This window comes from Protopterus annectens, chromosome 3.part0, assembly GCF_019279795.1.
Source record: "Protopterus annectens isolate FY-2018-M chromosome 3.part0, PAN1.0, whole genome shotgun sequence".
Taxonomy (NCBI): Eukaryota; Metazoa; Chordata; order Ceratodontiformes; family Protopteridae; genus Protopterus; species Protopterus annectens.
Genome location: NC_056731.1, coordinates 1,643,476,005 through 1,643,489,429, shown reverse-complemented (window position 1 = coordinate 1,643,489,429; position 13,425 = coordinate 1,643,476,005). Strand labels below are relative to the sequence as shown.

General features: G+C 38.2%; 1 protein-coding gene across 2 annotated transcripts in view; it reads right to left on the bottom strand.

Moving 5' to 3' along the window:
• DCAF13 (DDB1 and CUL4 associated factor 13) overlaps nt 1-13,425 on the bottom strand; it is a 781,821-nt gene that overhangs the window by 525,499 nt on the left and 242,897 nt on the right. For both annotated transcript variants that reach the window (XM_044065680.1, XM_044065681.1), the window contains exon 7: nt 2,876-2,958. In XM_044065680.1, the coding sequence (XP_043921615.1) occupies nt 2,876-2,958 (83 nt within the window). The remainder of the gene's footprint in view (nt 1-2,875; nt 2,959-13,425) is intronic.

The window sequence follows — 13,425 nt, the reverse complement described above, 5'->3', positions numbered from 1 at the left end:
AAAAAAAAGAAAAAAACATCACACACAGCGACTCAGTGCTTGAGCAAAAACTCTACAAATATGGGGGTACAACATTATGCTGACCATTGCAGTCCACAAATATTCTGCTAGACTCGCTTCCACAATAACTTGTATGATAAGAAATTACATTTTCACATACTTTGTAAAGATTTCCACACTTTTCAATGAAACAAGTTTTCAGTAACAAGAATTTTCGATGAAACAGCTCAAACGAGTTTAAATAAAATGAACTTTCAACAAAATGACACGGACCTGCAGACATATACATACATATATAAACAAACAAATACATGCAGACACCCACACACATACTTAAGTATACAGGATCCCGGCTGAAAGAGCTCAAGTCTGGCAGTTCAACGCACAAGATTAATACTACAGACTGCTAACAATCTCTAGGTTTGTTCTCTTCTGTTTACATCTATCTACTGTATCACACTGAGCAAGTCATGTAATCAGTTAGTGCTTCTAGGCTTCTACTAGAAATCCGCTTTAACCCACCTGGACAGTCTGGTTAACAAATATATACACAGAAGTTTAAGCAGATTACAGAGACATTCGGGCCTGTGTGTGCAGCCCAGACTAACCTCTAAGCTGTGAAACAATAATATGCAAACTGTGTACAGAAGAGCTGACAATTCTAGTGGACATTTACAAACAAATAAATGTACATGTTTAATTGGTAGAACAAAATGTGAGGTCTGACTAGGCAGAGGTAAAGCATACATGACAGTTAATCAGACAGCTGCTGCCATGAGTTAGAAAGGAAGCGTTGTGTGACAGATTTATGAATTGAAAAAAAGTTATCAAAAAGTCATGGGGCATCTAGCTGGCTATTTTTTTTATGGGGGAGATCAGGTAGAGGGCTTTTGTTTCAGATCAGGTACACTCAAAAATGTCACTGGATAAAAAAATATACTGAATATTATATACATATAGATATATATATATATATATTACACACACACACACACACACACACACACACACACACACACACACACACACACACACACACACACACACACATATATTAATACATTGACGCTCTATCCATCAACATTAATTAATTAATTTATTTAACATTTGTTGACTGGGAAAGTCCAACTAGGACAGAGCCTATTTTCAGCAGAGGCCTGGGGAGAAACGCTCCAGATGCATATCTTTGGATTGTAGGAGGAAAAATGAGTATTTGGAGGAAACCCAAGCAAACACAGGCAGGACATGGAGACTCCACACACAAGGCACCCTAGCCGGGAATTGAACTGAATAACATCTTGCTGTGAGGCAACAATGTTAACTGCTGCACCACTGCACCGGCCATACAAGCAATGTTATACGCAACTTTAAGCCCACATGTTTTTAAATCATCCAGAGAAAACTGCCATACTAACTATTTTTTTTTTCTAACAGTAAATTAATATCTTCTGTTCTAAAATCTTTACTAATGTGGTCAATTACAGAAATTAAGTAATACTTGTAACACTTCCCGCATTTTGAAGGACAGAGAATTAGTTTATTATTTAGCATATTTTTAGCCAATGCAATGTTAGGTTGAGAGTGATGCTGTTACATGAACTTTCTGTTTAATGTGTTTTTCAGATTAATTTCTTTGTCTGATGAAGTTCTTAATTTTAACAATGAAACTGCTCATGTTTGGAAATAAAGTGAATAAATTGGTTTGTAATTTAAGTTACTTAGGTTAGACTGGCATGGTTTCCCTTGTTTTTTTTCCTGTAAAGCTTCACAAAACAGTCCATAATCTAAAATAAAATTATGATTAAAAAATTATTACACATTTTAGCCAACCCTGGTGACATACAAGGATAATATCTCAATTATTGCTCTGACGACCCAAATCTGATTAGTGGCTTGCGAGATTGATGGAGCTGCCAGAGACATGGCTATCCTTGACACAATCCCTTACAGGGGTAACAACACTGTGAAAGCAACCTCGATGAAGGCCTTTGGCCATTCATGCCATTGTCTTGTAGTAGCCCTTATTAAAGCGAGTAGAGGAGTGTACACCCACCACAAGGGAGGACACCGCAGATCCCTGCAATGATATGAATAACTCATCCTCCTGCCCAGAGGAGGTGTTAAGCCAGCCAGATGACCTCAAAGCAGAGACATAAGCAACCCTCACGACTCCTGTGTGAAGGCTTCGTTGGACTGCTTTCACATTTATGGTTCATGGCTCTGGGGAATCCCTTAACGTAGAAACGAATGGGCTGGAGTCTAGTTAGTGGTGGCTCAACAGCCAGTTGGCACAGGGACAAAAATAACAGAAAAAAACAGGTAAACAAATAATAAGTACACTGAAGTACAACAGCAGCTCTTTTTACCTTGGTAATTATAAATGTCAGGTAAGATACAAGACTCCACAATCAGACGTAAAAACAAGTTCAAGTCAGCAGTTAAGAATCACTACAACACACTAACAAATGCTGCTGATTCTAACTATCCAACATACAGCAGTGCCTAATGTACTCAGTTTAGTGCATTTCATAAAAAATAGCCAGTAAGGTACTTGTATCAAAGGAAAAGGAAATAAAAGGAAAGTACAGAATTACATCTTTTAACCAGGTACAACACCAAATTTTATTAGAAACAGTAACCCAGATCAACTCAATACAGCTGGAAAGACATTTTTGCTCAGCATCTAAGGTGATTAAAATTTTTCATTATTCAACTCCTACTACCTGTGCTAAATAAATCATTTCAGAGTACAATACTATAAATTTGAGTATAAAACGGTTTGGTAAAATTAATAGAGCGTGAGTTTAAATAAGGTATCGAAGATAAATGGATAATCGCTTATATTTTTGATTAAAGGATATGAGAAAATACTTACTTGTAGTCTTCGTTTGCAGTAGAGAAAATGAAAGCTTCCATGGGATTCCAGCAAAGAGCATTTGACCTCATTTTCATTATAAGCTGCCAAAAAAGTCAGAAAATACAAATGTAATGCACAATTCAATTAATACAAAAATAAATAAATAAATAAAAACATATGCTACATTATAGAGATGGACCACTTCAGAATTATGAACAAGCTCATTTAAGCCAACTGTATTTGGTTGTTTCTGGTGCTCAATGACTAATTTAACTAACATGCTCAATGTTATTACAGAAATCTTCCAAAACAACAGTCATAACAAAGGCAAAATTCCACACTTAAAATAAATTCTGGAGAATAGGATGCATCTATTTAATCTGACACACGCTGCAGAAAGTACAGTTGTGTACACTTAACATAAATGTAGATGTCAGAGTGTATTCACTGTTGCAGTCCTAACAAATGGGTTATCCGGCTCTTGGTAGCCCTCAGTCGGCCAGAATACCAAAGGTAAGTAAAAATGCCGTTGGTTGTAAAGGACGTCACGGCGTCAGATACAAAAGGAGGCAGCCGACGTCACTTCCTTAGTCTTTCTTGCCATAACAGTCAAGAGCCCCCAGACAATAAGGCTTAAACCAAAAACCAATTTGACAAATTAAGCCTGTACCTCACGAAAAGAGAACAGGAGAGGACCACAAAAAGGGGGAAGGAGGGGGGAAACCAGGACTGCAACAGTGAATACACACTAACATCTACATTTATGTAAGTGTACACAACTGTAGTATGTTCATCGTGTTTCACTGCTGCAGTCCTAACAAATGGGTTGATTACAAAAGCTCAGAGAAAAAGGGGGCAGGAACCAACAGCATCAAGGGTTGGAGATAATGCCCTGCAACATCACAGTGGAAAACCCTGCCCTGGCTCTGGAAAACGGAGGCAAATTATAATTTTGTGAAACTGTGAACAGAAGACCATGTGGCAGCCTCCAAAATGTCTTTATTAGGGACACCCCTTAGAAAGGCTGCAGAAGTGGAAGCCGCTCTAGTAGAGTGGGTCCTAACCCCTTGAGGTGGAGCTTTGCCATGAAAGGAATAACAAGTAATGCAATGTGCAATCCACTTAGAAATGGTTTGCTTAGAAATAGCCTTGTCCTGGGCTCCAGGGGGCAAAACTGACCAATAACTGTGCTGATTTCTGAAGGTCTTTAGTCCCATCCATATAAAACCTGAGCTGTCTGTGTACATCAACAGAATGTAGGATCCTTTCACCTCTATTGTGAGGATTAGGAAAGAAGGTAGGAAGGTGTATGGACTGATTAAGAGTCAGGCTGGAAACCACCTTGGGCATAAAGGAGGGATTAGTCCTCAGAGACTCTATCAGCATAGAAAATAAGAAAATGCTCCACGGCCATCAAAGCCTGCAGTTCCTAAACCCTCCTTGTGAAGTTATAGCCAAGAGAAAGGTGGTCTTCCAAGACAGAAACAAAAAAATCTGCAGAGGCAGCTGGCTCAAAAGAAGGAAGCGTGAGTTTCTCCAGAACAAAATTAAGATCCCAGGCTGGAGTAGGTGCTCTTCTGGGAGGTTTTACATTGCAAGCACCTCTGAGAAACATTTTCATCAGGGGATGAGAGAAAATGAGCTGTTCAAGACAACAATGAGCAGAGATGGCTGAAGCATGGCTCTTAATAGAGGAAAAAGAAAGACCACCCTGAAGCAAACCAGCCAGGTAATTCCAGGATCAGAGGAAGAGTAGGTTGAGAAGCAGACTCCCCTATAGCCTGCATCCAGTGAGAGAACCATTCCCATTTGCAAGCATAGGATTTCCTAGTGCTAGGCCTTCCTGGCCTCCCTCAGCATATCAACCTCCTGTTGGGAAAGGGAGGAAGAAAGGGAAGGGGTCATACAATGAGCCATGCTGCCAAATGGAGAGACTGAAGATGAGGATATAGAATGCTTCCCCTTTCCTAAACCAAAATATCTGGCTTCAGAGGAAGATGCCAAGAAGGAAGATGGGAGAGACTGTGAAGCAGCGGATACCAATGCTGTCTGGGCCAGTCCGGAGCTATGAGAATAGTCATTGGACGTTCGTCCCTGACCTTCACTAATACTCTGGGAAGAAGAGGAGTGAAGGCATACATGGATAGCAATGTCCAAGGGACGGACAGAGCATCCACTTTCCAGGCTCTGCTGTGCTGCTGTCTGGTGCAAAAGAGAGGTAGCAGATGGTTGTTGTCTGGGGAGGAGAAAAGGTCCACCTGAGGAGTGCCCCAACGTTGAATGATGCTGTAAAAGACTGCTCTGTTCAGCTGCCACTTGTGAGGATCCAGAGTTTGCCTGCTCAACTGGTCTGCCAAAACAGTGAGCCTTCCTGGAAGAAGCTGAGCTAGGAGATGGAGGTCCAGGGATGCTGCCATGGACCAAAGATTCATGCTTTTTCTGACATTTGTTAAGGCAAGAAAAGAGGATCCCCAATGGGGTATCTTAGCTGTAGTAGACTTCAACTCTTGTAGTCGGAAACCAACAAAGGTAAACTGCCGACCGGCACTCATGCATGAAAAGCTTCTGCTTCGAGCTCCACGGCAAGGAAGACTGAGGAAGTGACATTGGCTGCCTCCTTTTGTATCGGACGCCCTGATGTAATTTACGGCAAAGGACGTTATTTTTTCTTACCTTTGGTATTCTGGTCGACTGAGGGCTACCGGGAGCCAAATAACCCATTTGTTAGGACTGTAACAGTGAAACACGATGAACATCAAATCAAGCATAATGGACCAATGAGTCACAAAATATACTTGCAAAGAGCTTGCCTCTACTTTTGACATTTGCAATAGGTAGCAGGTATCACCTACTTGGCCCAATCTTCAGAAATACAATCAGTATTGATGGCATAAGGGTAGCCCTGACTGCACAGACAATGACCTGGGTTAAACCAGTGGGACCAGGGTCAAAGACTATGGCAAGGAAAATAGAGGTGAAATTGATGCCAGTCTACCTAAATGGCTAAGGAAGGGGAGAAATCAGTAAGCATCTTTTGACAGACACTATAAAATACACTCCCTAGAAAAAACATCTCAGACCAGGCACTGCACCTCAAGTAGCAAGGATGATCACCGTAACAATGCATGGCACAACTGAAGCCCAAAACTGTGCACATTCCAGTCAACAGTCCAATTTACAATGTGACGAGAGTCAGAACAGTCTAAATACCTCAGCTTACCGCATCCACAAAATCAAAAGCTTCTCCATCAAAGTAGGAGACACCAGTCTGAAGCTTAGCAGGGATGTCTAGGGTCAAAAAATTAAAATTCCCAGTATCATTTTTCCACCAGGAATATCCATAACTTCTGGAACACATACAGTGATACAGTACGACAAACGTGTAAGTGGTACTGACTCAGATGAAAGAATGGTAAACTGTGGGATACCAGCCACTGGCCAGTAGGTGAGAAATACGTAAGGCCCTTTCTACTGGCTTTCCATGTGTTGTTGTGGAAGTTTGCTTTTTTTTTTTTAATGATATAGAGAACAACAATGTCAATGTTAAAGAAGCTGTATAAAGGATAACAAGAAATGTTGCAAGGCTGGAAGAACAGTCTAAAACTTGCTTAAAAAATTAATGCATTTGATAAAGCAGGAACAAATGTGAAGTACATGGTCTTGGGTGAGGGCAGCAACAAAAAAAAAAAAAAAAACCTGGTGTCATGTTACAAGTTGCTCTAAAGATAAGGAGACAGGAAAGGTGGTAGAAAAGTGAGAGTGCATATGATTCATTACCATTAAAATGGTAATTTTTTTTTTCTTTACACACAACTAACCAAGGACACATATAAAGTGGTCTGTGCACTGACCTCATCAGCATAATGACAGAATGGACAAAGACAGTTTAGAAGGCATAAAAGTTTGCCCCTCTTGGAAAGATCATATTTTTTTTTGTTCTATACAGGGTTTAAGAAAATGTGCTCCTTATATGAAGAGCGCTGCATTATTAGCTGAAGAAGCAATATGCCTATCTTAAGATTTGGGTCTGTATTCAGTCCTACTAGTCTCAACAGATCTCTTCCATACAACCTGGTCCCACTGTCTGAAAAACATCATCACTGCCATGGGTAGCTTTCCTGAACTAGTAGGCCAAATGGTAAATTGAGTTTTGTGTTTTAGGTGACAAAGTATTTAGCTTGAGTATGAGTATACCGATTAGTTTCATGCCTTCTGGGTAAGACTTACTTGAAGAGAGGATATATTTTTTTATTACAGTGGATGTTTGTAAGTTGCATTCATGCTGGTTGCTTAGAAGCTATTTTATATATATTTTAGAAGCTATGTCACAAACACTTCATTTTAGAACTTAGAAAATTTTGTTTGAAATATAACTTCTGTTTTTGATGATGAGCTTTTAAGTGTTGAATTGTACAGCCAATGGTACTTCCTTTGCATCTTCTTATGCAAATGTATTAATGTGAAATGTCAGAGATGGAAATTACTTATTTATTCTAACTTTTTAAAGACTTCTGTTGCTGCTCATTGCTGATTTATTGATATTTTGTTTGCAGTGAAGGAAGGCACCTAGGGTGTGAATGTTTTACAAACTTTCTTTATAATATGAATATACATTGGTTTGGTCTACAGTTTGACTACACTTAACAGCTATCAAAAATATGTTTTGGATGTTCAACTATTTAGTAATAATACTGCAAATCATCTAAGTTGTATCAAAAATTAAACCGTTCTAATTTATAAGTGTTACATGTTTTCATCAGATGCATACACTTAAAAATAGGTCCTTTGGAGGACTATGGCAGAGGTAGGCATCTATGTTCAAAGTAGCTAGACTTTCAATTAGACGCTATTAACATTTCTTAGATGTTTATGTAAACAGTATAGCACTGATGATTTGCAGAAAGCCTACTCGAAAGCACGCACTATGTCAAAATTAAAAGTTGGGAATTTTAAAACTTTGAGGTGTAAACAAAAAAGTATGGAACAGGATGATGTCCTATATTATGTGGTAGAGTACAACTTATTCTCTGCAATCTGAGAATAATATCTGAAAAGGCATGGGGTATAAATAATTATGTATATTTAAGAAGTATCCTACCAAGGAGGCCCATCTTCTCTTACAGGAGGGATAAAAGCATTGCAGATTATTTAGTTAATAGTAATTTTTCCATCCCTGCTGAATTGCATATCTTTCAAATACAGGACAGGATGCCCTTCACCACCTGCCAGGTCTGTCATGCACCAAAGCTGCTACTTCACCTTGAACTGCCTAGGCCATAATAAGGGCAATACTACTCTATGCCATTGGAGCTAACAAGAAGACAATTTACATATTAAATGGATCGTTGAAAATGCAGTTATGTAAACTCTGTAAAGTTGGGCTCAAAACACATTACAGAGGAAACGGTGATACTCAGGTCCTTACAAGAATCACCTACAAGAAAATGACCATCATAGGCAAATACGAGGCTAGCTGTCTTTGTGGCTATTTTAAGACTAGCGAATATCCACCAAAGGTGAGAATCAAACCCTGTACTTTTGTAAGGTAAATGCCATAATCATTCTGCCAACTTTGTGATTCACACAACAGAATAAGGGATGTCTACCCATGTACATAAAGCACCTTTGCTAATATTAACTTCAATATTATATTAAGCTTCATACAAAGTAAGCTTATCTGAAGTGGGTAAGATATGCCGATTCAGTACTCAAACCTGATGCTTGCCACTAAAAAGAGTGGGACATTTGGAAACCATTCAGGATTCATACTTTCTGGATCCTGAAAAGCCCTTCCCTGACCAGCCTTCAAGAGTAATCCTGACCGATGGATGGGAAATCGCAAATTCACTCTTGGGTTGGCATCCATGTCCCTTATGGATAGAGGAAGTCTGTAAAAATTGCCAAAACTCCATTTGCTGGCCCTTGTTATCTTTCCCCTAGGGACAGAAAATTGGGTAAAATTTGGGTAAAACTAGCTAGGCTTGCAAGGGCTCTTGAGATGTTAGCCTACTAACCTCCTATGAACCTATAAAGCTGGTCCTCTGAACCCTTGTTGATGTGATTAGCCTCTGCCTCATTAGTGGCAGTTACCACAGAAGTTATCTGTATCCACAGAACCTCTGTCATAGTGGCCACCCTACTGCAGAAGGACAGAGTAGTCCACAAAAATCCACAAAAAATGACAGGCCCCAAAACAACCATAAAGATGATAGAATGGACTACTGAGGATAAAAAAGAAACAATGTTTTGTTACTATTATGCAAGAAGCCCAGAATTTATGGGTAGAAGACATTCAAAAAAAAAGAGAGAGAAATTAGAGGAAAGAAAAATATTTGCATAAGAAAAACCATCAAAAGCTTCAAAGACAAACTTGTGCTCATTAAGCCAACAGATTCGTGAAAAACATTATATAGACCAAGAAACTTTGGGTTGTTTAGAAAAAGAAGCGACTGAGGAAGTGTGAAAATATAAACGGCAACACCCACAGATTTTTGAAAGGTATAAAAAAGAAACATGGCCATTGGAAAGATAGAGGGATGTGGTATGCTGCACTATTTATGCAAAGGAGAAAGCTAAACTAATCAATACAAAAAAGAGCAGCCCCAAAGATATATGCAGAGATGTTCAGGCAAATGTACCCAGATATGGAAAATTTCACAATAGAACAAATAAGATCATAAAAGGGAACATAGAATAAAAGTTAAACAAATAGAAGCTGAAGTTATGGAATACCTGCAAAGTAAAGAATTTACTGTAGAAAGCCTAACACAGGTCATGTTACAACATGATGGAACAAGTCATCAAAATAAGGAAAAACGGGTAGAGCGGGAGACATCTGAAGAAGAACTATAGCTATGGGAAAGAAAAAGAAATTTAACATGGTGCAATATTTATGCAAAGTTGAAAGCAAAACTAATCCATAAAAAGCAGCACAGAAGATACTTGAAAAATACAGGCAAAGGCATCCGGATATGGAAAATGTACATTACAAAAATAAGAAACAAATGGGGAAATAGAAAAGAGGAGTAGTATTTGAGAAGTTAAAGAAATATAAACTGAAGTTATGGATGACCTCAAAGTGAAGGATTTAGTACAGAAAATCAACTCTGGTAACGTCACAGCATGATAGAAAAGTGACTCCCCAAATTAAGTCAAAACAGATGGAAAAGGAAGTATTTGATCGGTTGCCACATGAAGATACACTCTGGAGCCTTCAGTAGGAAGGCAGTATAAAAGTTCAACTGGAGATGCATAGCAAGGGACAAAACAGAAAATGATGGCAACTCTGACACAGTCACTGTTGTGGAGTGATAAGCCAGTGAAGTTTCCATATGAAAGAGCAACAGATGACACAGGTTGCAACGGAAGAGAATGTCACAGGAAGTTGTCCTGGAACTTTCTGTAGAATGCCCTCAGGAAACAGAGAACAAAGAACGTGCCCCTCAGTTTAGAAGAGAATAATCCAAGGGTAGAGTTGCTTGATTTAATGGAGATGGACAGAAAACTTAAGACTGATGAAATAAATAAATTACAGAAAGTCAGTAAGACCTAAATGACTACAGTAATCAACTGTTAGAAATTCATGTCACATAATGGAAGTAAATAGGATATACTACTGTGCAGCTACATTAATAACAGATAAGAGTCTTACCACAAAAATAAAGGGCAGCAAGGGGAAGGAATCAAATGCTATCATTGAAATATCGAATACAGAAAACTGTAAAGCAATTAAGGCAAGAAGTGTCACTGTTAGAAGGAACAGATAAACAAAAATACTGGAGTTGTGATAAAAGCAAGGCACAGTACTAGAACAGACCATGATCTATTGTAGATTACTGCAAATAATACACTAAAGATATCAGCACAAGCAGAAAACCTTAAAAGAAATGCAGATAAATGCAAAGGAAAAGAACAGAATAAGCAATTCACTGATAACCCAAAAAAGTTTTATAAAGTATTAGGAAACAAAGCAAAAGGAATAGAAATACCACCCAAAAAAGTACAGATTTTGGAGAAATATCTATGAGGATCCTGTAAAACATAAGGTTGCTGAATGGACAGTAGTACTAAAAGAAACAGTAAAAAAGTTCAAACGTACAGGACATGAAATGGGATGAACGAACAGCCAGAGAAATTGAAACAAAATTAAGAAATGCGCCCAACTGGAAACCACAGGCCCGGATGTAGTCCTCTAACTTCTGGCTTAAAGTATTAACAATTTACATGAAGATTTCATTTTGAGTACAAACTACTTATATGTGGACCCCGAACAGACACCAATCTGGTTAACAGGAAAAACAATACTAATCCTTAAGTGTGAACCTGCAAGCTATCCTAAAAACTATAGACCAATAACTTGCCTTCCAATAATGTATAAACTATATGCTGAAATTGATGCAGAGTTTATAATCATTTAGAAGAAAACTCATATCATGGCAATAACAAAAGAAAGTCATAGGGAACAAAGGATCATCTGTTGTTAAAGTTACAATGGAGAACTGTAAAAGGGGACACATTTAAGTATGGCATGGCTAGATTACAAAAAACATTTGACAGCATCCCACAGTCATGAATAAAGGAGTACTTACAGATGTACAAGATGCACCTTACATTGATCAATTACATTACAGTAAATATGAAACGGTAAGAAACAACTTTGCAGCTAAGCCACGATGAAGGACAAATTATTATCCCTGGGATAAAATTCAAAGGGAGATATTCCAGGGCGACTTTTTGTCACTACTGTTTTTTTGTCTTGCCCTTAACCCATTAGGCTATTTACTTAACAGATTGGGTCATGGTTATAATCTGACTCTCAGAAAACAACAAAGTGCAAATATTTCTCATTTTCGGTTTGTGGATAATTTAAAACTGTATAGTTCATCAGATGAGGAACTGAAAAGACAACTGGAAGAGTCACAACTTTCTCAGGATTATATGAGAATGTCATTTGGTCTTGATAAATGTGCAAAAGTAACATTTGAAGCAGGAAAGCTGCAACACAAGGAAAATGTCAGTCTGGGACAGGCATGTGATATAATGGAACTTGAGCAAAAGGAAGTATATAAACATTTGGGAAATGATGAAAGATAAACAGTAAAACATGAACAAATGTGAACAAAACTCAGTAAGGAATATTTTAGAAGACTAAAATTAATATTTAAAACAGCCCCGACATCTAGGAACAAAGTCCAAGCTATAAATCAATTTGCTCTTCCTGTTCTTACAGTTTTGGGGTGAATGACTGGCCCCACAAGGTACTGGATCAGTTGAACAGGAAAACAAGTAAAATGTTTCTCGCTCAAACGATATATAAAAATCAGTGCATTCCAAGATTATACAATCCTCCTTCTGAAGGAGTTATTGGCCTCCTCAAATTTGATTACATGTAAGATCTGAAATTCTAGGACTACATACATATCTGTTGACCTCATTGGATCCAAACATAATGCAAATTTTGAAACATGAAGAGAACAAGTCCAAGACTACTTCCTTACTTAGTTTAGGAAAAGCGTATTGGTGTTAAGCAAACCAAGTAGATAAAAATCGGGCAGGAACTGAATGTGCCAAAAAACAAAAGAAAAAATATAAAGAGAAGGATTATATGAGAAGGCAAGAAATGTGGAAAAGGCATAAATATAGTTGCAAGTACAGAAAACTCCTGGAACAATCTCATGTTGACCAGGATCTGATGCAGGAATGGTTAAGGAGAGGAGAATTTAAACCAAAAGATGAAAGGTTAACATTGGTGGCCCAGAACAGTGGACTACATAGAGCTTGGTTTACAAAGTCAATTGAGCATACAGGAGAAACAGACAAACGCAGGTTCTTTAAAACAGAACTTCAAACAGTCGCTCATCTTGTTGTTGGGTGTGACACACTAATGGCAGACAATTATGCCTTTCAGTATACAGGCTATGTGGCCAGGTTGTTGCAGTGGGGATTGTGCAAACACACACATTGAAGTAGCAGAGAAGCAATGGAAACATGAGCCACAAAGCATTAAAGAGAATGATGAAGTCTACATCACACGGGATCACCCAGTACAAACAGTTCAAATAATAGATGCCAGAAAACCAGCTATAATAGTACATGAAAAGAGGAGAAAAGTAGCATTGATCATTGAAATTGCTTTACCCAGTTGATTACAGTGTCTTACATACAAAGAGATACAAAGTCATAAACTAATAGAATTTGAACCTAGAAATGAGGGCAATGTGGAAAAAGGATACCCAGACAATTCCAATAGTGGCAGGTCTCATAAAAGAAGAATTTACAGTTATTTTAGATATGCTACAGATGCATGCAATTCCAAATGAACTGCAAAAGGAATCAATTTTGGGCACATCGCAGGTGCTGTGAAGAGCACTTCTGGCTAACATCAAAGACTGAAACAATATTAAATTCACAAATTTTAATCAAACTTTTGACTTAGAAACCCAAAAGACTTGGAAAAATTAAACAGGCTGTTGGGGTTTCTGAAACTAGATGTTTTGGCACCCTTCTGATTTCTTTGCAATGATTAATGAGGGGGACAGAAAACTTGACTCTAATAACTGTGAGGATCT